Source organism: Elaeis guineensis, chromosome 8 (assembly GCF_000442705.2).
Source record: "Elaeis guineensis isolate ETL-2024a chromosome 8, EG11, whole genome shotgun sequence".
In the NCBI taxonomy this organism is placed as follows: Eukaryota; Viridiplantae; Streptophyta; class Magnoliopsida; order Arecales; family Arecaceae; genus Elaeis; species Elaeis guineensis.
This window is the reverse complement of record NC_026000.2, coordinates 17954616-17982067: the sequence shown is the minus strand read 5'-3', so window position 1 is coordinate 17982067 and position 27452 is coordinate 17954616. Positions and strand designations below refer to the sequence as shown.

General features: G+C 39.6%; 2 protein-coding genes across 5 annotated transcripts; one reads left to right on the top strand and one right to left on the bottom strand.

Annotated features, from left to right (window-relative positions):
* Positions 1–6576: 6576 nt before the first annotated feature.
* On the top strand, positions 6577–12172 carry LOC105049926 (probable galactinol--sucrose galactosyltransferase 1). 2 transcript variants are annotated; one of them, XM_010929727.4, is made up of 14 exons: positions 6577–6722; positions 6818–7016; positions 7833–8092; positions 8569–8659; positions 9323–9371; positions 9460–9551; positions 9635–9742; positions 9860–9994; positions 10111–10521; positions 10616–10757; positions 10859–10926; positions 11016–11150; positions 11246–11463; positions 11620–12172. In XM_010929727.4, the coding sequence occupies exons 2-14, from the start codon at positions 6826–6828 to the stop codon at positions 11994–11996; spliced, it is 2277 nt and encodes a 758-aa protein (XP_010928029.1). In that variant the 5' UTR covers positions 6577–6722; positions 6818–6825; the 3' UTR covers positions 11997–12172. The 2 variants fall into 2 exon arrangements, with proteins under 2 accessions (XP_010928029.1, XP_010928028.1); XM_010929726.4 differs by having other exon boundaries at positions 6590–7016.
* Positions 12173–17787: 5615 nt separating this feature from the next.
* Positions 17788–26850, bottom strand: LOC105049925 (pentatricopeptide repeat-containing protein At3g24000, mitochondrial). 3 transcript variants are annotated; one of them, XM_073261851.1, is made up of 4 exons: positions 24586–26850; positions 24188–24382; positions 20194–20372; positions 17788–18286 (listed from the first exon to the last, which is right to left on the bottom strand). In XM_073261851.1, exon 1 carries the CDS (start codon positions 26787–26789, stop codon positions 24813–24815), a length of 1977 nt encoding a protein of 658 aa, XP_073117952.1. In that variant the 5' UTR covers positions 26790–26850; the 3' UTR covers positions 17788–18286; positions 20194–20372; positions 24188–24382; positions 24586–24812. The 3 variants fall into 3 exon arrangements, with proteins under 3 accessions (XP_073117952.1, XP_010928025.1, XP_010928026.1); XM_010929723.4 differs by lacking the exon at positions 24188–24382 and having other exon boundaries at positions 20194–20447; XM_010929724.4 differs by lacking the exon at positions 24188–24382.
* Between the last annotated feature and the right edge of the window lie 602 nt (positions 26851–27452).

Genomic DNA, 27452 nt, shown 5'->3' with positions numbered 1-27452 from the left:
AAAAGGTTTAGAACTTCTAATTCCAGATATAGGAAATACTGCTCTGGTGTGTTTAGCCAACTCACAATAATCACAAACTAACAAATTTTTATTGCATTTAGTTGATAAAGACGGAAATAAGCGACTAAGAATAGAAAAAGGAATGTGACCCAGCCTACAATGATGTAACATAAGTTCTGAAGTGGCACCTTCAACAGACAATGCATACCCCGTCAAAGAAGAGTTCATATTTTTCTCATCAGTTGATAGATAATAGAGTCCATTGTGCAATCTACCACCCCGAAGTATCTTCTCCATTTTCAGCTCCTGAAATAGATAATGAGAAGGTCAAAAAGTGACAGAGCAATTCAAATATCTAGTAACAGAGCTGATAGAGAGTAAATTTGTAGGAAAGGATGGAATATGCAATACTGATGATAATCTTAAACTAGGAGTACAGTCAATGGATCCTTTTTTTGAGACAGGGGTAAAGGATCCATCAGCTATTCGGACTTTGTCATGTCCTGAACATGGTGAATAGGAAATAAAACTATTAGATGCCCCTGTCATGTGACTGGATGCTCCTGAGTCTATTACCCAGGAGTTGGATATTTCGTAAGTAAATGCATGTGATAATTTATATGGAGTACCTGAGTGTGCAAAAAGAGAGGAGTCAAGATATCCGTCCTGGTGGCTAGACTGTTCCAGAGTAGGTGTGGTGTTAGAAGATGATTCATACTTTTCCATCATTCGTCAGAAGGTCTGATACTCCTCTACAGATAAGCTGCATACAGTACTCTCGGTCTCTTCAGAGAGATTGGCTTAGACAGGTCTACGAACATGATTCTATCCTCCAGTTCTTCCACCACTACGACGACCACCACGGCCCCGACTACTATGCCCAGGCTGATTTGGGCGGCCATGGAGATCCCAGCAAAATGCCTTAGTGTGCCCAAGCTTTTTACAATGAAAATATACCTTCTCACCTACCTGTTGTGGCTGTACAGTAAGAGCTGATCTTGTAGAACTATTGGAGTCAGAAGTCACTCGTCGCCGTGTCTCCTCGCTTAAAACAATAGAGAAGACTTGACCTAAACTAGGTAAAATATCTCTGGCGAGAAGCTGAACTCTGATAGATTCATATTCTGGATTCAGACCATATAGAAAGTCTTGAACCCGTTCTTCTTCTAAATATTTTTGAAATCCATCAACATCGATGGAGCATTATGGAACAAAAGTTCTATAATGATCAGCTTCAGACCAGAGACGTTTCAACTCGGTGGCATATTCAGTGATAGATAAATCTCCCTGACGAAGCTGACGTAATTGAGAAAGGATCTCAAATGCTTGAGCAGAATTCTGCTTTTGTGAGAACATTTGGGCCACCATTTCCTAGACTTCCTGTGCAGTCTCCAGCAGTTGCACACTTCTGGCCACATTCGGTGTCATGGTATTTAGAAGAAACGCCAGAACAGCAGAGTTCTTCATTCTCCATTGAGCCATATCCTGCTCATTATTAGCAGGTTTCCTCTTTGTGCCGGTGAGATATCCCTCCAAACCTTGTCCTTGTACAAGTAGATGAGTGCTCCTCTCCCATTGTAAATATGTCGTTGGGCCATCAAGTTTTACAGCTACTTGAAGAGCATTCAGCGATCCACTATCTCTTGACGAACCCCCTGATCGAGTGGCAACTGTAATAAGCCGATCCAGTAGACCTTCAAGATCTTGCATAGTAATTGGATTGGCCATACAGACAAAATACGAACGATAATCTCACTGGCACATTATCAATGAATCACAACACATACGAATCACCAGAGACACATTATCAATGAATCACCAAACACACGAATCACCAGACACACTGTAATTGCAGGCTTCTTAAGTATCTAGCCATAAAAGTTTCTCTTTTTTCTTTTTTTTTTGTTTTATTTTTGTTTTGTTTTTTTTTATTTTTATTTATTTATTTTTTGAAATAAATAAAAGGTTAAAAGAAACAACTGTGGTTTTATTTGTTACCGATTATGTATCCCGTGAAGCACGGGATTGTCGAGGGTGATGCCGTCGCCGGTGATGCCGTCGGCAAGGAAGACGATGGCTGGTGTCGGAGATTCGGCCGTGAAGAGGTTTTGGTGGAGGCGTTGGAGGGATTTCGGGGCTGCGGTGGCGAGCTGCGGATGGACTCGACGGAAGCGGAGGCTTCGGAGGGATTTCGGTCGGGAAGAAAGGGGGCTGCGGTGACTGGGAAGAAGGGGGTTGCGGATGACTCGACGGAGGGCAGCTCGTGGAAGGATCGGACGGCGGTGATGGTCCAGTAGAGCACCAGGAGCGGGATGCCGTGGTTGGTGATCTGGAAGAAACCCTAGTCGTGGGAGGCGACGCGGATGAGATCGACGGGTCGATGGTGGGGATGATGGGCTCGGCGGAGGCGGCCGGGGAGGAAAGGAGCTGCGATGGCTGCGGTGGCTGCGGCGGCAGTGATTCGCTGTGAATCAGGAGGAAGAAGGAGCGGTGGCGACGGTAGAGGCGGTATCAGCAGTGGAGGGAAGAGAAAGGTTTTAAGAAGGGAAAAAAAAAATGGAAGAGAAGGGTTTTAAGAAGGGGAAGAAAAAAATGGATCAGAACCTGAGTACTCTGATACCATGATGAAAAAGAGAAGGAGATATTTGTTTTTATTTTTTCTTCTTACAATCAAGAGTGCGTACAAGGAACTATAAATACAAATATGTAGACCCAAATATAGATAGGGAATAACAAGAATATGCCAGAGAATAATCAAGAATATGCTAAGAAATAAATTCCTGGACCTTTAATTGGATAGTTTTCCAATTAAATTCAATCCTTCCCATACTTCTCCTTTAATTAGTCACCATTTTTAAACTATAGGTAGCACTTTTTTTCCTTTTTCATATAAAAAATTGAATGTTTTTGAGTGCCGATGGATCCATCTAACCTCCTTCCTTCTCGATAGATCCAGACTTCTAATGTACGAGAAAAAAAATAAAAGCCCATAATGACATGATCTACCATGTATTAGTTTTTTTTTAAAAGAAATCAGTAAGATATGATGTTTGTTTTTTCGCTGAGAAAAAGAGAGAGCAAGAAAACTTTTCATTTCCTCGAGGATCTTTTATACATTTTTCTTTTCCCACTACCTACGCCTCCTATGCATTTCATAGTTTTTAAATCAAAAGAACTACGAGTGGGATCACTCATCCATCCTCTTTGCTATAAATTCTATTTGTGGCGCATGCTGGACGCTAAAAACTTTTATAATCCCTTGTCTTCATCGACCATGGCCACCCCCATGTGAGGTCACATGTCACAACTTTATCAACTTGTCTCATGACTCCAAATTGACAAATATTTTAAGACATGTCCATGGATTTTTCTGGTGGAAGGCATGAGTTTTCGGGCATCCGCATGATGAGCACGGATTTCAGGAGCCAGGGGAGGCTTTTAGTGGTGCAAATGATGGGAAGTTGGCCATCTGTGCTTGGACAGATGTGTCATTGCCGTCAGTATGTGGTACATGCATCACGTAGTATGATAAACACCGAGGAATTCCATAGATTTTATGGTGGTTAGCAAGGTCAGATCAAGGAATCTAATTACAAGTTCCTTTAATGAAAAAAAAAAAAAAGAAAAAAGCTCTTAACATTGTTTCGGAGGGTATTTTTACCTTTCTTTTTTACTTTTTATTTTTTTAAAAAAATTCTTTTCTGCCATCCCATAATAATAATCAACCTGAATGCCAAGAGTGTAATAAGCAGATGCACTTGGCCGCCAAGTAAATAGACTGGTTTCAAGTTTTCTCGCTTTAAAATGCATTAAAATACTATAACCAGAATGAAGACAACATAGAGAAAAATAGCTATAATATTTAACAATTTCTGTATATCAAAAAAGTTTACAAACTATATTTAACAATTCTTATATACAATATTTAAGAAATTGAGAGGATCTTAACAAGAATTTAAAGACTTTGAGGTATGGACTATCACTATCTTTAAAGTGATATTTACCCCTACTACAATTGCTATAAGGTTGATGGCAAATTATTTTATGGATACAACAAAGCCCCAAAAATCTGCAGACAGCAACTTCTGAAGATCTCTTCAGAACAATTCTCAATTTTATGTATTTGTATGATTTGGTAAAAGACAGAATAAAGGAAAGAAAAGAAACTTAATTCATATTTTATCATCTACAAAGAGTACTATATGTAATGACAATTCATGTCTGTCAACTTTAAAAGTTATATCTGTTCAATTTAATAGTCTTGTTTATTCAATGTAAAAGCCATGTTCTTTTAGGAATAGACATGTTCAATCAACGGTCATGATAAAAAATATTATATCATATGAAAAATGAATTTCAGTTAACTACTACTGCCAAGTGTCCAAGTGCCAAGTACCAAGTCTTTGATTATTTAAATATTATGTATATAATATTTCAAAGAAAATTTAAATTTCTTTTCAAAATTTCTATTATATCTTTTCAAGTACAAAGCTAGTTTAAATGTACGTACTTTTCTTTTCTATAATCTTTCATGTGAGATTATTCACTTGCCTTTCCAACACTAGTATTGCAAACTACCAAAACTAATAAAAGCCATAACATTATTCATATATACACGAGAGCTAAGTGAATTAGTTAGGGAAAATTTAGAATGCGTTATAGTTACCAATTTGCTATCTGTTAATGTATAAAATTTAGTTGACTGTAAGGAGATATTCATGTGTGGTTAACCCCAAAAAAAAAGGTCATACTTGTCCGTGATAGTAAAAAAATGCCAAGCTGATGAATGATATATATTCATATGGCTTTCTATTGTGATCAAGGGTTTATTAGAAGAACTATGGGTTGGGATATAAACCGAGTCTTAAAATAAGAGAAAAAAAGCTTTTGCAAACATCAAACAAAATGCGAGTAGATAAGCAGTGATGTAGCTCCAAGTAGAGATATGAAGGAAACTATCTAAATCACTCTCTTTGTGAATTTCTAATAATAGGATAAACGACACTTATGCAAGAAGAGATTCTCATGTGTGCTCATTATCATTTGACAAGCTCCAGAGATTTGGTGGGTTTAGTCAAGATCATCTCCAAATCAAATTTGTTTGAGTAAAAGCTCCAAATTAGATTGAAGCAAGTTCTCTAAATCTCATTGTATTCAAATTGACATCCACATAAATCTCAATTGTATTCAAATTAGTCTTTGTTAGAGAATTGGTTATGTAATTGTTTGACTAAATCATGAGCAAAATTAACCTGCATTGGTACCATTACCTTCATACTCTAGCCGACTTTTTTCTTTTGAAATTTGAAAACCCATCTACTCCTGAGCAATTTTAAACCTAATAGCTCTCGAAATAAATTAAAATTTTCGAGTAATTTTAAATATGATAGCTCTCAAATTAAATAAAAAAATAATATATAATTATTAAAATTAGAATATATATATATATATATATATATATATATATATATATATATATATATATATATATATATATATATATATTTTTTTTTTTTTTTTTTTTGAGAAAAATGAAAGGAGTGAGGCACTCCTCCAACGGATCCTATTAAGGGATGAGCGAAGTACAATATCTTACTTGACAAAAAAAATGTACAAAGCAATAACTATGCGTCTTTGTAAAGGACACAGTGCATTGTCTTGCGGTTTCTAGAGTAAAGTAAAACTTCTTCAGTGAAGGACTGCCTTTGTATGGTTCCATGGGTTGCATGATTTTTCTTGACGAGAAGGACCTTTCGAAGAGAACCTTCTGAATTCTTATCATAACTGGTTTCTTTGCTTGGCGTCCAAGTATGAATTTCACATATTTAAAATTAAAATATATTTATCGTAAATCGCATAATGTATGACATATGCAATATGATCTGCTGGATGCATAAAACATTGCTTGTTAAGTACTTGAGTTTTCACGATGTACAGTGCACCGTTCATCGCACGTTGGATAGTTACGCATAGATGCACACCGTCCATCACATAATGGATGGAGTGCACTGTACATCATACCGCACGATATGGTAGACATCAGTGGATCCGCATGAGTTCGCTAAATCTAATTTGAAACCTGCATTATTGGATTGATTTTCTTTGCCAACCCAAACCAGTCAAGCTATTCAAAATTTCAACCCACCGAAAGCTAAGGCAACCAACCTCACTCGCCACGATGGAGTCCATGACCCATCGGCCAAGGGGCATTGTCATTCCAAAGAGCCAAAACCTCCCACAGGGGCAATCGAGTCATTTCACTGTCGACTCACCGCCGCCCCCCCGCCGCCGTCGCACGTGATTTTTCTCCAAACTGACGCCTAGGTCTTCGGAGACGCCACGTATGGTCCAACGCGGACGACGTTGACTCGTCGACAGAATCCAACGAACCGAACTTGTCGGCAGATTGAGATTTTTTTTTTTACTGGAGACAGTTACTGCCAATCAAAATCCGACAAATCTTCCATTTCCACGTCACGAGGTACAGCTAATCTGACTCCCTGGCCACGAGAGTGCGGTGCAACGGACCGCTTGCCTGCCTTCCCGCCCATGCCTATTGCCGTTTGTTGGCTTCCGTGCAATAAACGAGTTCTTCCAAAAGGCGTTTTGGGGGATTGGGAGTCCTATTCAAAGGATTCCCTGCTTTGATTGGATCGCATCGAGTGCTTTCTTGGGGTTTTTGGTTCGGTGAAAAGAGCCTTGCCCATCCGGGCGGGTTTTGGGTATTTCTTTCGGTTTTTTGGGGGATTTTCGTGTGTTTTTGGAGGGGATTTTTGTGTTGATTTTTTGTAGTTGGTGTTGGATTTTCCTTTTTTAGCTGAGAAGATGACGGTAGGGGCGGGGATATCGATTGCGGATGGGAATTTGATGGTGCTGGGGACCAAGATCTTGTCGGATGTTCATGGGAACGTCCTCTTGACGCCGGCCTGTGGGAATGGGATGATGAATGGGGCTTTCATCGGCGTCAGATCCGATCAGGCTGGGAGTCGCAATGTCTTCCCCGTCGGAAAGCTTCAGTAAGTTTTTCCTTGTTTCTTTCTTCTGTCTCGCTGTTTTTTCTCCTTTTTCCTTCCTTTTAAAAAGTTCCTGCTCTATGGATTTGTTCTCCTCTTCATACGAGTGTTTGATTATGGTTTCGTTATCTTTTGTTTAATTTTTTTCTCGTAGAAAACTATTTTTCCATTGAAAAATTGTCTTTTGTTTTACGATGTACATACGAGTCTTTGAAGTCATGGTGCTACGGTTCGATTGACAAATTGTCTGATTATCTCTTTTTATTTTTATTTATTTATTTTTTTTGATCATGTCTATAGTAGATGCATTTCTATGAAGTGAAAAATTTTGTTCTTTCCTTAAAAAAAAAAAAGAAATATTTTTACTCATTTCAGTGATTTCCTTCTCTTTTACTTTTTCTTCCTCCGATCGTAGGTTCTTCCCCCTACTATGGGAGTAAATGAAGGGGAAGCCTCACCAAAATTTATTTTTTCTGATCGTAATATTAAGTTGATGTGCAATCTTGTTGGGAAAAGTATAATTTCCCTTTGATTTTTGACGGAAAAGCTTCAGCTTGTTCATTGTTAAGCTTTTCTTTTTTTTCATCTAATATTGATCCAATACCTACTTTTTTTGAAAAAAATCTTCCTCTCTTCTTCTTTTTCTTTCGTTCCCACAAATGCTCTAGTTGTACCCTTTCCTAGTTTTTAGGAGTTATACAGTGTCTTTGCCTTGTAAAATTTCTTATGTAATTTTTGTTTACCAGAATAATTAATGATCTGATTGCACCATTTTTCGAGGTATTTTTGATGGAGTTTTACCATTCTATCGGATTGCAGGGATTTACGGTTCATGTGCACATTCCGATTCAAGCTGTGGTGGATGACTCAGAGGATGGGTTCGTTCGGCCGAGACATCCCCTTTGAAACCCAGTTCCTGATCGTCGAGGGAAGCGATGGCTCTCACTTTGGGGAGGGGAATGAAGATGGGGTGGGGCAATCTGCAGTCTATACTGTGTTCTTGCCAATTCTTGAGGGAGATTTTCGAGCAGTTCTTCAGGGAAACGCAAATGATGAGCTGGAAATTTGTTTGGAGAGTGGTAATGAATGAACACATCTCTTTATTTCTCTAAAAAAAAAATGGTTTCCTCATGAGAAATGGAAAAGAAAAGGGAGAATTTATGCTTTTTTTAATAAAAATTTATGAAACATCCCCTACTATATTTAATGGGAACTCTTGGGCATCCATCATTATTTCGGCGGTCTCGTGTGATAGCATGCAAGTAAAGATACAGATTAAGTGAGCATTTAGAGTTTCAAAAGGAAGGCTACGCAACTGATATAATTACAGGGGTGTTCCACAAAACGAAAAATGTAGATTTATTAGAGTTCCAAGAAAAAAATATTTTAAACTATTAACAAAAATCTAACTTGAATGAGTTCTCTATGTGCATCGCATGAGTTAAATGCTTGTAAATATTTGAAGAGAAGGATAGTTTTTCAAGTTCCTTTTATTATTTATCAGATGATTGATATGAATATACTTATCGGAGATTTTTTCTTGCTTGCATTTCAGGTGATCCAGCTGTTGAAGCATTTGAAGGAACACATTTAGTTTTCATGGGAGCCGGATCAGACCCATTTGAGGTTATTACAGATACAGTAAAGTAAGTAGTTTAATTTTCTTTTGTCATCTTTGTATCATTCAGCACCATGCTTCTGTTTATTGTTGCTCGAATTTGTCTCTACCATACTGCAAAATTGAATTTTTTTTTAATGTAAATTTGTCTTATTCGTGCACTATATTGTAAAAATCTTTTTTAAGTAATTTGTTGAAGCCTTCTGATCTTTATATCTACTGTATGGATTTGTTGCTATGAGTTCAAAGTATCTATTTCAATAATTTTGTTGTTAAATTCCTGTTGTAGTTTCATGAAGAAATGTTCAAGATCTGACATTCTTTATGGTAGCAAAAAAAATAATGGATCTGTCATGTTGTATAAAAGGACAAATTAGATACCATAAACTAACCTTGAATATTATCCTCTTGATAATTTCTCTTACTTAGATTAATATTAATATTAATATTAATATTAAATGCTTGTACCGGTTGTTGTAATGATAATAAATGTGTTTGTTGTGTCCAGCATTGTATGCATATGTATTGTCAGAGCATATGCAAAAGGAGCTTTCTGGCTCAAAGGTTTTTTTTCTTGTGATCCAAGATGTGGAGACTTTGGGACTCTTTGGGATACTTCACTGATAAAATGTTATATATTTGCTATCACTTACTCTGTTTTGATGAATTTTTGTACACTGAATTTTCACAGGACTGTTGAGAGGCACTTACAGAGTTTCTCTCACAGGGAAAAGAAGAAGGTATGTTTGTTATTCTAATTTCTGTTGATATATTTATTATGTTCTTTGAGTTGGTTTGACTTATTCTGTAATCATGTTCCTTTGGCAGATGCCAGATATGTTAAACTGGTTTGGCTGGTGCACATGGGATGCCTTTTATACTAATGTGACTGCTGAGGGGGTTAAACAGGGACTAGAAAGGTGCTTACATATTCCTTCTTGCATTTTATTGTGTTTGTGTCAAATGTTATATAATATTCTAAGTTGTATTCCTTTTTCTCCAGCTTAGAGAAAGGTGGAATTCATCCAAAGTTTGTTATAATTGATGACGGCTGGCAATCTGTGGCGATGGATTCTAATGGTATTGCTTCCATAGCAGATGATGCAGCAAAGTGAGTGTTTGTTTATCACTCTTTCGGGGCCCTCAACTCTTTAAATGTTCTTATTAGTTTTTATTACCCTTCGAATAATTGTCTTGTGATTAACTTTTTGTTTATCATTTTTTCCAGCTTTGCAAACAGGCTAACCCATATTAGGGAAAACCATAAATTCCAGAAAAATGGCAAAGAGGGCCGCCGAGATGAAGATCCTGCAAATGGCTTTGCTCACATTGTCAGTGAAATCAAGGGAAAACATGACCTAAAGTAAGACACCTTTGCAATTGCTGGATAAGTTGCATCACAATTTTTTCCACTTGCCTGTTCTTCTATCAAACTACACTCATGAATTGTTAATTCTCCGATAACCTTTTTGCTTCTAGGCATGTTTATGTGTGGCATGCAATTACTGGGTACTGGGGTGGAGTAAGGCCTGGTGTTACTGGAATGGAACATTATGAGTCCAAGTTGCAATACCCCATTTCATCACCAGGGGTTCAGTCAAATGAACATTGTGATTGTTTGAACAACATAACAACCAATGGCCTTGGCCTTGTGAACCCAGAGAAAGTGTACAATTTCTACAATGAACTCCACTCATATCTTGCATCTGCTGGGATTGATGGGGTCAAAGTAGATGTGCAGAACATTCTTGAAACCCTTGGTGCAGGCCATGGTGGAAGAGTACAGCTTGCCAGAAAGTACCACCTAGCCTTGGAGGCTTCCATTGGTAGGAATTTCCCAGACAATGGAATTATATCTTGCATGAGCCACAATACCGACAACTTATACAGGTATTAGACATTTATCTCTCATTCTTCTTTAGGTTGCAAGGAATAAATGTTTTGATATTCAGTCTCATATCTTTTTCTTTTTTTGTGGGTACAGCTCAAAGAGGACTGCTGTTGTGAGGGCCTCTGATGATTTCTGGCCAAGAGATCCAGCATCCCACACAATTCATATAGCATCTGTCGCATATAATACTGTTTTTCTTGGAGAGTTTATGCAGCCTGATTGGGATATGTTCCATGTAAGCAAAGCAAGACTCCATTTAGTGCATGTTTTAGACTGCAATACCATAAAATTGCTACACGTGATGTCTGATCTGGCTTTTTAATGTTCTTCTCTCAGAGTCTGCACCCACTGGCAGAATATCATGGGGCGGCACGTGCAATTGGTGGTTGTGCCATATATGTCAGGTAGCTCAAGTAGCTGATTGTTCTCGATCTTGACCTTTGGAGGGATACCAGGAGTAAGCTTTCTTATGTAATTGAATTATTTTGTGCAGTGATAAACCAGGTATTCATGACTTCAATTTGTTGAAGAAGCTTGTTCTTCCGGATGGATCTATCTTGAGAGCCAAACTTCCAGGCAGACCCACAAGAGACTGCTTGTTCTCAGATCCTGCCAGGGATGGGAAGAGGTGAGCTAGAGATTTTTCTTCTTTTCCCTGTAATACTGTGGTTATTTTATTGGTTACATGTCTTACTAACAAACTGGTGCTTGATGTTATTGCAGTCTCCTGAAGATATGGAATTTGAATGACTACTCTGGAGTAATTGGAGTCTTCAATTGTCAAGGAGCTGGCTGGTGCAAAGTTGAAAAGACAAATTTGATTCATGATGAACAACCTGGCACAATCACTGGTGTTATCCGATCAAAGGATGTAGATTACCTTCCAGGGGTCGCTGATGATGGCTGGAATGGTGATGCTATTATATATTCTCATTCAGGAGGTTCGTCTTTGATGATTTCAGTGAGTCATAATATTTCTGGACTATTTTTGAGAATATGTTTTTAATACCTATAAGCTCCATATGCAAATTCTTAACTTTCTTTGGTGTTTTAGTTTCTGCTATCTAAAATCTAAATTGCTTCAATGTTTGCCGCAGGAGATGTGACCTACCTACCAAAGAATGCATCTATGCCTGTGACATTAAAATCCCGTGAGTATGAAGTCTTCACAGTTGTTCCAGTCAAGGAATTCTCCAATGGAGCCTCTTTTGCTCCCATTGGACTGATTAAGATGTTCAATTCTGGTGGAGCTGTCAAGGAGCTAAGATATGAGTCCACAAAGAGTGCAATCATAGAATCTAGGGTACGTGGCTCTGGCATGTTTGGGGCCTACTCATCAATCAGGCCAAGGAGAATATCAGTTGATTCGGAGGCAGTAGAGTTCACATATGATGAGGGACGTGGTTTGATTACCTTCGTTTTAGGGATACCACAGCAAGAATTGTACCTGTGGGATGTAACCACAGAGCTGTAAATGGTTAGAGTGCATGGTGTTTTCAGTCCATTGGAAGACAACAATCTCACTACCTTGTGAAAACTTGCTGCAAGATCATTTGACTACCTTGTGAAACATAACTGCAACTCTGCAAGATTTTACAGAGTGGTTGAAGAGAAGCTCTCTGAATTGTTTATGGAATGGTTGAAGAGGAACTCTGTGAATTGTCATACCTCATTCATGCTGTGTGTTGGGTGGATGTCTGATCTGGACACTACCTTTCAAGATCTTTTCAGTACCACGCGATGCAGCAGGAAGAAAGAAGAAACAAAACAAAACAATCAAAATACGTAGATCAGCCACAAAAGGGCTCGCATGTAAACTTCATTAAGAAAAAAAAAATTTACAAGAGGAGATCTCACCCTCAATCCTCGCACATCCAATTCTCTCTCACTAAAAGTTCCCCTCACAAAAGCTTTTTCTCTCTTGGAAGACCCCCTGAACTCCTGAAGTGTCTGGCGACCGCTGTCCAGGAGCCTCCTGCTCCTTTCTCAGTGCTTCCACCTCTCTCTTCTCTTGGGTTCCGTACGGCTCCGTATGGCGCAAAAATCCAAACCACGCTCCTTCTCTGTTGCCTCACAGGGCTTTTAAAGGGCTTAACAGGGTTTAGATTAGGTTTAGGAGTCCTTGATCAACCCAAATCACGTCCCAGACCGTCGGATCAAGATCGGGAGTCATCTGGGCCCTCCGATCGCGCTCCGGTCCACGGAATAGTATCGCGGACAGCGAGAAACGCGTGAAAAACGTCGATGCGGTCCACAGGCCCACCCGTGGATCGGAGAACAGGGCCCAGGCAGGGCGCTTGGGCCTGGGCCCCTGCCTGGGCGGCGCGGGCCCACGCACGCCTGGGCCGCGCACCCGCCTAGGCCACGGGCTTGGGTCGCGCATCCTGTGCGCCTGGGTCGCGCATCCCGCTCGCCGTCGCCTGCGGCCGCGCCGCTGCCGCCGGCGGTCCTCCATCGCCTCGAATCTCGTATCGATTTCAAAAGCTCGTATCTCCTCCATCCGAGCTCCGTTTCAGGTGATCTTGGTCTCGTTGGACTCCGTTTTTCACCGCGAACCTCGCTGTGGACTCAATGTGGGCTGAATCTCGAGACGTCAAATCCTAATAATTTTCATCTCGACTCCATATTCGGCCTCCTCCAAACTCTGAGAGCTTCTAGATCTCCTCGCCCCCATGCTCTGGGGCATCGCCTACTGATCATGGATGGGCAAACATGGGAGTCGAGCCAGGCTGCTTGATCTCATCTCCATCGTATGCTGTGCTCCTCCTGATCTGAGATCTGCTCGGGGCATCATTCTGCGGTAATAGGAATCTCACCTTGCGACGTCGCCTCTCATCCTCCCGAGTCTCCTGTCTCGTGCCCGATCCGCCTCCTGGAGCTCCACCTCGCTCTGGGCTCCGCCTGGCTCCAGAAGCTCTACCTCGCACTAGGCTCCCTACCAGATAATAATGTTCTCTGCTCCCCTTCTTCCCCTCCAGCACAATCCTATCGCCGCGTAGCACCCTTAGGATTCCTCCACCAGCTACCGTCCTGTAGCCTCTCGAATCCAGTCTGCTAAGTGAGATAAGATTCCGCCTGAAATCGGGTATGTATCGGACCTCCTCCAATCTCCTCACTGCACCATCATGTGTCCTCCAGCTGACCGTCCCAATGCCTCTGATCGCACAGCTCGATTCATCCGACAGATATACAGTGTCCTCACTGTTCTCCAGGGAATCAAGCTGCTCCTCTCTGCAACATACATGATAGGGGCATGCAGAATCTAATATCCACTGCTGGAAAGAAGTAGATACCTCGTCAGATATCTCTAGGACATCTCCATCTGAATCGCTGCCGGCTGTCGCTACAGCAGCCACATTCCGATTTTTTGAGTTGAGAGCAATCTCTGGCTAGATGCCCCAACTCCTCACACCGATAACACCTGATTTTGCTCAAGTCCCTCCTGGACTTGAATCGCCCTCGTTGCGATCTCCTGTCGCTCCGTCTACCGCTTTCTACTCCTCCAGAAGCCACCAAAGCTGAGCTACCGCCACCTGAGCTCGAAGCTGGGTTCTCCCTCCTAAGAACCTCGTTCTGGAGTATCGCCGCAGTGACCTCATCCATCTTGATAGTGCTCTTCCCTACTAGAAGAGCAGTCACCAAGGACTCGTATGAAGGGGGAAGCGACGCCAGCAAAACCAGCACCCTGGTCTTCTCCTCAACATTCTCACCAACGCTGAGGAAGTCGGTGAGGATCTTCTGGAAGTGACTTAGATGCTCCTGCACGCTGTCTCTCAGTCATCCGCAGTTGGTAGAACTGCCTTTAGAGGAAAAGTGTGTTGGTGAGAGACTTTGCCATGTACAACTCCTCGAGCTTCGACCACAGCACCGTCGGAGAAGTTTCGCTCAGCACATGGATCACCACCTCATCCGTCAGGTACATGCGGATGGTACTGACCGCCTGCATCTATAGCCATTTTCAATCCCGCACCTCCATGGTGGTCGACTTCTCATCACACAAGAGAGCATCGATCAACCCCTGTTGGATGAGCACGTCCTTCATTCTTGCCTGCCACAAGGAGAAATTGCTCTTACCATCGAACTTATTGATCTCCATCTTGATTGTTCCTGTCTTCTCCATCTTCAGTCTTGCTCACTACCGCTGCAATTTACGTCCTTATACCGCCTTGCTCTGATACCACTTGTTGGGTGGATGTCTGGTCTGGACACCACCTTCCAAGACCTTTTCAGTGCCACTCGATGCAACAGGAAGAAAGAAGAAACAAAACAAAATAATCAAAATACGTGGATCAGCCACAAAAGGGCTCGCCTCCATGGGGCATGCAAACTTCACTAAGAAAAAAAAAATTTTACAAGAGGAGACCTCACTCTCAACTTTTGTACACCCAATTCTCTCTCACTAGAAGTTTCCTTCACAAAAGCTCTCTCTCTCTTGGAAGACCCCTGAACCCCTGAAGTACCTGACGACCGTTGTCCAGGAGCCTCCTGCTCCTTCTCTCTCAGTGCTTCCGCCTCTCTCTTCTCTTGGGTTCCGTACGGCTCCGTACGACGCAAAAATCCGAACCACGCTCCTTCTCTATTGCCTCATAGGGTTTTTAAAGGGCTTAACAGGGTTTAGATTAGGTTTAGGAGTCCTTAATCAACCCAAATCACGTCCCAGACCGTCGGATCAAGATCGGGAGTCACCTGGGCCCTTCGATCGTGCTCCGGTCTATGAAATAGTGTCGTGGACCATGAGAAACTCATGGAAAATGTCCACGCGGTCCACAAGCCCTCCCGTCGACCGCCTGGTCCATGGTGGACCGGAGAACAGGGCCCAGGCAGGGCGCCTGGGCCTAGGCCGGCCCGCGCCCGCCTGGGCCACCCTCCCGCCTGGGCCGCGGGCTTGGGTCACGCATCCCGTGCGCCTGGGTTGCGCATCCCGCACGCCGCCGCCGGCCGCCGGCAGTCCTCCGCCGCCTCGAATCTCGTGCCAACTTCAAAAGCTCGTATCTCCTCCATCCGAGCTCCGTTTTGGGTGATCTTAGTCTCGTTGGACTCCGTTTTTTGCTGCGAACCTCGCTGTGGGTTCAATGTGGGCTGAATCTCGAGGTGTCAAATCCTAACACTATGAAAGGATTTGCTATCTTGACCAAGATCAGAATCTTCTGTACCATCTGAAAGAAGTGGTGTCTCTGCCTTGTGTTATATTTCTTGCATCATGCACAATATGATCAAGCATGATGCAAGATATTATCCTTGATTTTTTTAGTTTTTATTTTTATTTAATGTGGAGAAGACCAGAAATAAATGTCACTATCTTGGCCTGATTTGATAGTGGTGCTAAGGGTCACTAGAGGAAATGGTGCCGTTGAAGTCTGATGGAGTCAAGAGATCTGAGTTTGTGGTTGCTCCATACCTTGGCATCTCCCCAGAATCTGAGCTTTTTGTAGGTGGCACGACATTAGCTGCTTCATTTCAACCTTCTCAAGCTGGGCTAGGCAGCATTTTTTGCGGTTTATTCTAGTTTCTGGAGTCTGCAAACATGTGTGGTTGTGCTACCCTTGTTGAGACTGCATAAACAGCCATAGTCTCCGAGGAAAGTTTTCATCTTTCAGTAGGAGGTTATTTAGAGATGGCCATCAAATACCAGTTGCCGTGGTTTTCAGTTGGCAGAATCTTGCTTTTTATATTTGGGAAGGATGCGAACCCAAGTCTTAGTTCTTACTTTTAGTTTTAAATAAGGTGGCAGTTTTACTTCGGACTTATTTGGTTGACAAGTCACTTTCTACATTTCATGAAAAGTGAAAACCTGGAGGAGAGGTGGATTTTGACACTTTCCATCGAATGGAAAATGATGCTATTTTTTCTTTCTCAAAATACCCCTTTAGATCTACAGTTAAGATTTTACAAAATATTAATGGATGATTAGAATAAAATACTGAATAATAATATAATATAATATTAATATTATTCTAATATTTATATGAATATAATATTAATATTATAATATTATAATATTTTAATATTTATACTAATATAATATTTTATTAATATTAATATAATATTATATTATATTTAATATTATATTTATACCTATATTAATACATTTATTATATTAAAATATTAATATTATATTAATATATATTAGTATTATATTAACATAATAAATTATTATATTTTAATATTATATTATAATATATTACTAGTGTATTTATATTAATATAAATATAATATTTATATTTATATAAAATTTATGAGTAAAAAAAATGTAATCTTTTATCTATTAAGAGTATAATAAGTATTTTACATAATTTTTTTAAAAAAATAGATGTTCAACCAAAACTATTCTGTAATAAATTATTTTTTTATCAATTAAATATATCAAAATTTTATTTTTAAAAAAAAATTTCGCAAACCAAATGTGTCCTTCTTATTTGTGTTGATGATATATTTCTGTAGCCCTCTCCTGTATCATCAAGCGCACTGTCCAGGATGTCCCATATTCAAGTATGCAGGCAAAAGGTGAACGACAAGCTTGTAAGTTGTGCATGGCTCGATGAGTAGCATGTAGATCAGTATCACCTGTCTGGTTATTGGGCATCAAAGGATCCAGTTTTTTTCTTTATATGGTGATTAGTGAGCCCACTGCTGGCTTTTATATCGATGTTATATAACATGCACATCTAGATCTTGGAGCTCTTCTATTATAGCAAAGCATAGACACATCATGACCATTAAATTGGTAGCATTGGAAAGCTCCACTAGTACTCGCAATCCCATAGATTGAAATCCTCGACGTTGATCACACAGCTTAAATCTGGGTCCATCCATAAGCAGGGAGGTAAGAAACGGCTACGGGAAGTAGAGTTAGATCGCTGTAGCAATTAAACTACCGCATGTGTGCATCAACACCACACTAGAATTAGGTGAGGTGAGGCACACTGTGCGATCATCTGGAGAGCACTCTGGCTGTAACCCCCGCACGTGCGGAAGGATGGTAACAACTAACAAGCATGGCTGGCCTGTACGTGTAGGCTGGTGGCACACGGACAACATCTACCTCAGCGAAAGAGGAACAATTGCTCCTTTCTGGCTTGTTATGGACCACTTTAGTACGCTGTAGCCAGCTACCGCGCCTACTCACCGCCGTGCTAGTAAAATGATGTCCACGAATGACTGATTATATGAACGCATTGTAATAATTATGGCTCATGTTGTACCATGGTTCTTAGGGGTTCGGTGAATTTACTCCTCCCCTTTGAAAGAAAAGATAACCATCATGCTTTGTCACGAATCGCAAAGTTTGAATCTCAGTATAATAATATCCGTTGAATTTCACTGTACCTACAACAGGAACACCAAAGCCCATTGTATAATTTCCCTCAAGCAACAAATACCGGCTGGAAATTCCTGTTTTCAGCTCAGGTAATCCGTACAGGAGGAATTGGAAGCAAAGAAGGGGAGAAACAAAAAACTCATTTTGTGCGTAAGCCATAGAGCAACATTGAGCTTGAAAAATTGGTGCGAGTTCACATATTCCACGAACCGGAACGATGCATCACAAATAAAGCTTCAGTGTCAAGCAATCATATTGTACAATCTTTAATTCACACTGAAGCTAGCTAACAGTTATCTCACACCTAAAAATAAAATTAAAAAAAGGGGTAACTTTGCTTCCCGATTTATTCATAGGGACGTTTCTCCAGATCATCAGCTAGCCTCCTTGCAATCGAATCTTTTAGACTCCATGATAATTGTATCATGTTATACATCTTCGGAGGACTGCAACAACAACCAAAGAGTTTTTAGAATTTGATACAAACGTAGGAATGTCAAATCTCTATAGAAAATTCAGAAACTACTCATTGAATCTAGGGTCTTAATAGTGTTTGGTCTGTTATAAGATGAAATGATTCTTCTTGTGAGAGAGTTACCTCAAATCTCTTACCTTCCTTCATGAAAGATTAAAATAAATTACAACGATTTTACAGTTGCACTACAGATATAAATAAAATATTCTAAATGCAGGTTGCACTCATTGCAATTCAATTGTTTGGTTGAGAGATGAAATAAATCTATCAGCAATATAAAGATTATGAAAATCAATATCAACAAATAAATGTCATTAGTTATTTGGTTTCAGATTGGTGGAACATTGCTACCAGGTTCTTGTCAAGTCAAATAGAGTGTTTTATGCATCTGACGGAATATGCTTAGGTGGAAGTGCAGGAAGTTTCAGTTAGTAATTAAGTTAACCCAGTGATCAAAAAATACATCTTATTAGAATTTTATATTTTAACTTACACATGTAAGCTAGATGCAGAGGCACAACAAACAAGTTTTGAAATGAACGAAGTTGTATACTTGGCAGTGTGCGCCAAGACATCAAGTGTATACAGCCGTAAAATGTTTGCGGAAATGAAAGAGGTAAGTTGAGGTGTTTACATGTGAACTAATTAAATTATCAACTGAATGATTTTGGGGTCCTATGCTAATATAAGATATTTGAACCTGGTTATAGGGGTGTACACGATCTGGTTTGGGGATATTCTTAAACCAAATCATTAAATTATGGTTTACCAATTTTACAAATCAAACCAAATCATTTTGTCCCTCAAACCAGACCAGACCAAACCCGTAAATTATGGTTTAGTCTGATTTGATTAACGGTTTGACAAATTACAACACGAAAGATGAAAAATCTTGAGAAAAAAAATATTCTAGCCAAATAAAAACTGAAATTAATAGGGTTGCTTTCAGACCACTGTACAGCTCCAGTTTCTGAACTATTAAAGTGAAGATTACATTTTTAGGTCTCATTGCTGTTATTATACAAGTATTATCACCAAGTATGTGGCATTATTTGAAATCTGCAAATGCACAACTAAACAAAAATGTCTATCAGCTCCAGAGAATTCAGATTATGCAATACTCCAAAGTGCAGAGCGAATTTACTATTACTAAAAGAAAGCATTAAAATTCTTGAGATCAAGAGACTAAAAGTTTGATATTCAGTTCTTTAATCCTCTAACTAGAAATTAGAAGAGTTGCACTATGAAAATTGTTTGTTATGACGAAGAAGTGATTTTGTAATGAAGGAGAAGTAGGGCTCCTTGGTTTAGACTTTAGTAAAGGAAAGGGAAAAACTTAGAGGATAGAGGTAATGAAGTGGGCTACTAAGGATAAAAGAGCCAACCAAAAGCTAGGCTCTATTTTAGGATTTATGTATTAGTATGTATATATATACACACATATTACGGTTTATGGTTTGGTTTGATCTAATATTTATGCAAAATCAGACCACACCATTAAACCATTTTATATGAAAATTATAAACCAAATCAGACCATTTTAATTTTCAAACCAGACCATATTGATAAAAATGGTTTGGCCTAGTTTAACGGTTCGAACCATTTAGTGAACACCCCTATCTGGTTATCTTCTTTAGCGGGGAAAAGTTGGAGGTGGCTCTTTGGGCAGCCCAGCCCAAGTTAAATCATGACAAGAGTTTTAGTAGAATTCCCATAAGAAAAAAGCAATCCATGATGCTGAAGAACTAAAACACTGATAATATAACTACTTCAAAGGTACTCTAATTCATCTGCTATGAAAACTGGATAAATTTCTTAATGACTAGGATTACATGCAATCAGTACATAGATTATACCGCTAAACAGGACATCCATTACCTCAACCCGTTACCTCAACCCACCAGATCTCAAGCTCATTATTTGAGTTCCATTGAAACAGGGATTAGAGGACACCTCCAAAAGAACCAAAACACAGTACAGAATCCAGATCAGCCCACCTCTGCTGCATTTTCTCTCCAAAAAGTGGATCATCATTCTCAGAAGTTATGGACCAAGTTCTGTAAATGATTTATGCAAAGAACCTTTATAACCAACATGTTTTGATTCAGAAAGAATGCAACAATCAGAAAAACCTGCAGCTCAAAAACAAAGTCAAAGGTTTAGTTCCAGATCCTGCAAGTCATAATAGGAGACAGATCAGGCATATCCCAATTATTGCCTCCTTAAGAGACAAAAAGCTAGTCAGGAACAAAGTCCAAATAAGCGATGCATGCCTCCTTTTTACAATAGCTTCAAAATGTACATAGTATAAGCTAAAATCAAGGAAAAAAATAAAGCATGCATATCAGTAAGGCAGGATAACATCTCCGTCGTCTAGAGATGCATGCCTACAATTTTGATGAAGAGTTGATATGTTGAAAAACCGATTAATGAACATGAAAAAACGGAACTACTTATCCACCAAGCTATGAAAAATAAATCTTCTCTACTCCTTCCAATAAAAAATAAAAAAAAAGAGGAAACCTTAATAGTATAACGAGGATTGTAGTTGAAAATGCACATAAACAGGCTGTTTCAATGGTGAGGGACACTGGCAGGCAGAGGAGGTGGTCTGGGTTAATATCTCCAATGGAGAGAGGACCCCGAGTGTTAGGTTTGATGCCATTATATAGCCATATTCTCAAGCTCTCATGTATATGATATTATGAGGCAGTTAAAGGTTGCTTTTTCCTCTAATCATGCATATTTTTATGATTCACATGTGACACTTGATTTGATGTGTGGCATCTCAGATGCATAAAAGATTGGAAGGTATTCAGATGACCTACTTGAGGCAATTATGGGAAAATTTTATGTGAATGAGGTCAATAACTCACTTATGAGGCAGTCAACATGACACCAAACCATGGGATGGAAACAATTTTCTCAACCATCCCAAAACCAATGATGCACAGTTACATGGATGTGCCAGTATGATGTTGTCTTTCTTTTAACATGAAACAAATTAGTCTATCAAGAAGTTGTTGCCATTTTGATAGTCAAGCTACATATTCAAACTTCATCTATGATTTTAAGTGGCCCTTAAGATGACCATGGTTGCTGCCAAGAAAATATATCCATTAGAACCTATCAGGGCCTTAAATACGTCTGGCTGAAACTAACTAGCCAGGATGATGTTGTCTTTACATAAAATGGTGGCATGTCTCAAAACAAGAAACAATTAGTATATCCTAGAAGTTGTTGTTGTTTGATAGTCAAGCTACGTGTTCATCTATTATTCTAAGTGGCATATAAGATGAACATGATTGTTGCCAAGAAAATATATTAATTCTTAACAAGGAACCTACTAGGGCTATCAGTAGGAGCCCCCCAAACCCAGAACCAACAAGGACCCTATACAAAACCAACCCAGACTTGTAGAGTCATGGGTTGGTGTGTGACTCGATTTTTATCAACCCAACCTGATTTGCATTTGATAGTTTATCCGGCATACAGTGTACAGCATTAATTTTATACCATTTGCATTCTTCTAACATCTACTCATTACTTTGAAACTATATCATTAATAAATTGTTTTGAGGCCCAAACCTGACCGAATTGGTCTTACTAAATTTCTCCTACCTGGACACAAACCAACTTGACTCTTGGATGGTAGGACTTGGCTCAAGATTTTAACCCAAACCCCCTAATGGTTCTAGGGCCAGGTTGGCCATTTCCCAGACTCAAACCAACCCAATGACACACCAAGAACCCAAATCCTGTTCATGCACATCATCAAGTTTCGGTCAATGGTTTAATTGTAATAGAAGTCTGAAACCAATGACTGGTCAAATGCACACATTGTAATGATCTGTGAAAGTAAACTTCATGAGTAAACGCTTCCCATAAAGTTTGATTAGGCACCAGGATCCTATGCATGCGATTAACATTCATTTAAAATTTGAATAAAGGATTGAAGTATTATGTGCCATTGGCATGCTGACCTGGCACTGCCATGATGCACATCATGCTGTGTCATTGTATTACATAAGCTTAAGGAACATCTTGTCAATTTGTCTTATGTGGAATGAATTGCATGCTTAAGAAAGTTGAAGAACCTCCAACATATGTCTTTTAACTTAAAAGGATGGGGTATGTGTTTTTATTGTACAGTATTATCAAGGTAGGCAAATGTGGTCAGACAAGAACATTGTCTAGCTAATTGTCTAACTAATCAATTACTAATTTACCACCCTATGTATAAGATAATTTCCAGGCCTGCAAGGAGTAAAGCATTAAATGAAAGAATCTAGTTTTGGCATACAAGTTAGATATTGGGCCTTTATCACAAGGTATTTGACAACAAGAGCTCATCATCTATTATTGTTATAAATGTATTTTTACTCCATATTTCAAATGCTGTGTGGCTTTTATTTTTAGAAAATTTTAAAATTTCTAGCCAATTGCCTGATTTCAATAGACATAATAATATTATTTTCCACTTCTATCCAGTCTCATTCTTTCATTAATGAATGCATGGATTGCTACACTGTTTACACAGAGATCAAATTTGGGGCTTTTAATCATGTCAAATACTTATTTTGTCAAATATCTATCTATCTATCTATATATATATAATATAGAACCAGCCTAGAATTAGGTCAATCTTTGGACTCAAATCCGGTCAGGTCAAAATTCTATAATAGAGGTCGTACATCAATGATCCAAGCCGTTGAATGTGATATACTATCTCAAAACTGTTTGCATACGAAAAATCATATGATTTGGAGACCCTTAACCTATGCATCAAGTAGTCAAAAATTGGACAGCCTAAATAAAATTGAATTAGATGTATATTTTGATCACTTGATGCATAGACTGGGAGTTTTCAAATCATATGATTTTTCGTGTGCAATCAGTTTTGAAGTAGTAGATCACATCCAACGGCTTGGATCGTCGATATAAGACCCCCATTATCTAGTTTTGACCTAACCGGATCTGAGCCCAAATCCGATCAATTTTACTCAAGTCTGCCTATATATATGTCAAACACTTAGACACTTCTTAACCCAATAAAACACAATGGTGTCATCACCATTACATGCCAGCTTTTGATGCTTGTATTGTTTTCAAGTTTAACATAACAATTGACAATCAGGTTACGAAGCAATTGGTCAAACTATTTATTAGTCTTGTTGGATGGCCTAGGAAGCTGCCTAGGTGCCATGCCTAGGGCCTGAGCAGCTTATCCAAGCAGCTGAGAATTTGGGTGGCCGCATTGACAGCCTGGTATTGTGAACGCAATCATCTAGGAGGTGGTGGCAGCTATAGTCACAAGCAGCAAAATCAATTACTGCTGCTGCCAAATGAAATTGAGGGAAAGGGAAACTCTTTCTTCCTGCAAATATTGCGAAACTAAAGTATCATATGTTAAAAGAAATGTGCCTGACTTGAAAAATAGGGCCTGCCCAGGCACCAATCTAGTGCCTAGCCACTAGGTGAACACATAGCTGCACATCCAGTACCATTTGATTTTCATAACATTGCTAACTTTTTTTCATACACATACATCCATACATATTAACATGCAACTACATGTTATAGACATGACCTGGCATGATATCCAAGTTATTTAAGGTTCTTGTGCCAAATATTCTAGACATCTGGGCACTCATGTCAAGTGTCAGACTCCTAGCATCAAGAACCATCAACTCATCTAACCAGATTATCATCTACCATGTAAAGCTAACTTGCTACAAATAGAATAACTGCAAATAGTATTGACAGAGATAGAGAGAGAGAGAGAGCATTAAGCAATTCACTATAAATAACAGTAAAAGAAACTGGATATTTTTAAACTTAGGGAGAAAAAACTGAAAAAAAAATATTGAACCTTTGTGATACAGAAAACTTGGCGACCTTCCAGTTTCATCAAAGATCAGAGAGATAAGGCATCATTAAAAAAACAATGCACTTGACCAGAGTCAATACAATGTTTTCTAAACCAAGACATATTCTAATGTGCAGGACTTGAAAAGGCAAGGATCTACATCAGAAAGGGAATAACAACATTCATCGAAAAACCCACCTAAAAGTGAAAACAGTAGATAGAAGAAATCAGGGAGGCAAAGGAATCAAAACCAAACTCTTTTCAGAAAGAAAAAACAAGGGAAAAGAAAATACAAAATACTAGTGTAAAAAGTCCACCCTGTGCAGAGAGTACCCATTAGACCAACAAAAACATAATAAAAGCCCCACAGATTGAAAATTAAAGACAATCATGCTACGCACCAAATAAATACCCTGAGGGGCTAGGCTTCTCGGTTGAGAACTTGAGATGCTCTCAGATCTACGACACTGAGCTTACAATCAGTGTTCCTCCCTATTCTCTGGTTACTGATGCACCCACTCCATCATTCAGTGAGCTCAACAACAGCATTTTTCCTCGACTAATTGACACCTGACAAGCATCTCATGTATCTGTTGAACTAAAATCCTAATAAATAAGTATGACTATATCACCAATAATCACCACATGAACAAGACCCACCACTGAAATGATGGAACCTGTTTGTGTCTCTCACAACAATCTCCCTCCCCATTACTTTAGAAACATGTTTAATTGCAGAATGACAATCTCCACACATCCTTATATTCTTCATGATACGAATGGTTGCCCCTGGTGGCATGTTTAGTAGCGCAAATGCAAGAGCAACCTTCTCACTGTGGTACTGCAATTTTGCTTCTCTCTCTTGATCATCCACATACAAAAGCACATGATTTGTATCTGGTACATATCCTGCTTCCTTAATCTTCCCATCAATCTTCTCCCACATCCTATGTATCTCTTTAATTTGTGGGTGGGAATCATCATTTGCAACAAACATGTGGACCAAGTTCTCTATCTCGACCCAGCTACAAGCAGGCTCTTTCTTCACCCCGCTCTCTTTCATCATTCTTCTTACTTTAGCTGCATCATCCCATCTACCAGCCGAAGCATAGATGTTATAAAGCAACACATGTGGGCCAGCATCATGTGGGTCGAGTTCAAACACACGTTCGGCAGCAAATTTTCCCAGTTCAGCATTCTTGTGCATTCTACAAGCTCCAAGCAAAGCTCCCCAAACAGCAGCGGTTGGTTGAATGGGCATGTCATTTATAAACTCAAGGGCTTGATCAAGAAGCCCAGCTCGGCCAAGAAGATCAACAATGGTCACAAAATGCTCAACCTCTGGTTCCAACTTATACTTCTTCATCAATTCAAAGTAGTGCCGGCCTTCACTCACCAACCCTCCATGACTGCAGGCAGTAAGAACACAAAGGAAAGTAATATGATTCGGTTGCACTCCAAGTCTACGCATCTCCTCAAAAAGGCAAACTGTTTCCTTACCGTGTCCATGTTGTGCGCACCCGGTAAGCATTGAATTCCATGAAACAATGTCTCTTTTATCCAAGCGCTCAAATACTTTTCTCGCATCCTTGATGCTGCCTGATTTCGCATACATGTCCAGAAGAGTATTCCCAACAAAAGCTGTCAGCTTCTGCCCGGATTTTATCATATGGGCATGCACCCACTTCCCTTGCTCCAAAGCTCCAATACTAGCGCAAGCACTAAAGACACTAGAGTAAGTAAAATGGGTCGCTTCAAAACCACTCCTTTGCATCTCCCAGAACTGCTTGAGAGCGATCTCACCATTTTCTTTCCTTGCATACCCAGCAATCAATGCATTCCATGAAACCTCATTCTTCGAATCCAATCTATCAAAGACCAAACAAGCTTCATCCATCTTTCCATGGCGAGCATACATATCCAGAAGAGAGCTTCCCACGTAAACATCCGATTGACAACCATACTTGATGCAAGCAGCATGTATTTGTTCGCAGGATTCATCACCAGGGGTAGCTGCCCCACAAGCCTTCAAGAGGCTTGCAAAGGTGAATCCGTTCGGTTTCAAACCGAGTCGAAGCATTCTCGGAAACAGTGTAAGTGCCTCCTTCGGGCGATCATTTTGGGAGTAGCCCGTGATCAGAGCAGTCCAGGTAACCATATCTTTCACCCGCATTTCGTCGAACGCGTTCCGTGCGTCTTCCAGGCTGCCACATTTGCTGTACAAATTGATGATGGAGTTGTGGAAAAAGAGGTCATCTTTGAATCTGGAAGTAAGAAAATGGGCGTGAACGAGCCGCCCTTCATTAAGTCGCTTCAACTGGGTGCATTTCTTTAGGAGCTGGGTGTAGATAGCAGCGGTGGGTTCGAGGGAGCCGGCGTCGATGAGGTCGAGAACATGGAGGCCGGATTGGAATTTGAAGCTTTTCCGGAGTAAGTCCTTTTCCTGGATGATGGGGGAGGACGGGAAGTCTTCTTTGTCGACCGGAGGCTCGGGTTCGGTGACGGCGGTGGCGGAGGTGGCGAAAAAGGTGGAGATGACGGGAAAAACTGTGAGGTTGGTGGGGCGGGTGGAGGAAAGCGGAGGGAGACGGAGGAGATTCTTCATGAATTCGACTATGGGTGGGTGTGTTGGGTGGCGGTGGGGGTGGGGGGCGGGGGAAGGAAGAGGGGTTTTGGTTCGATCATAGTTGCTGGACCAGCAAGCCACGTGCGAGAAACGAAGGGAACCTATTTTCGAAATTAGAAACACATGGAAACTTCTTCCTGCATGAAATAAAAACTCTCCTTTAAAAATAAATAAAGAGGAATTTCTTTTCATTACGTTTCAACTTTGGATGATGCCGATATTTGGCATGTAGCGTATATACGAGAAGAAATATGAAATACGAGAGGAAATATGAAAGGAATGAGGATCGACTGCCCGCAGGTCATGAGAGATCCTATGTATCTTAAAAACTGCTTTTGTATTAAATTAGTGTGATCGTTTGTTTATATCAAAAAAAAAATCAATGATAAAATATGCACTTCCCAATGATATTTCTTTACGTCTTGATTGAAAGTTTAAAAAAAAATAATAATAAAAAAAAATATTTTTTTGATTGAAAATCTAAAGAAAAAAATAATTTTTTTTCTTTTTGATTGATAATAAAAAAAATATTATAATTTTTTTTACTATTATATTCTTCGAAGGGATCCAAAAAATCCAACAAAAGAATTCAAAAAAAAAATCTTATCTTTTCATTTTTTTATTTTTTTATTTTTTTATTTT

Bases quoted from the DNA above. Each gene is read 5' to 3' on its own strand.
- LOC105049926 (XM_010929727.4), top strand. From the start codon at position 6,826: ATGACGGTAGGGGCGGGGATATCGATTGCGGATGGGAATTTGATGGTG. The intron at 8,093-8,568 runs GTAATGAATGAA...CTTGCATTTCAG, and splicing joins GGAAATTTGTTTGGAGAGTG to GTGATCCAGCTGTTGAAGCA. The intron at 11,464-11,619 runs GTTCGTCTTTGA...TGTTTGCCGCAG, and splicing joins TATATATTCTCATTCAGGAG to GAGATGTGACCTACCTACCA.
- LOC105049925 (XM_073261851.1), bottom strand. From the start codon at position 26,789: ATGAAGAATCTCCTCCGTCTCCCTCCGCTTTCCTCCACCCGCCCCACC.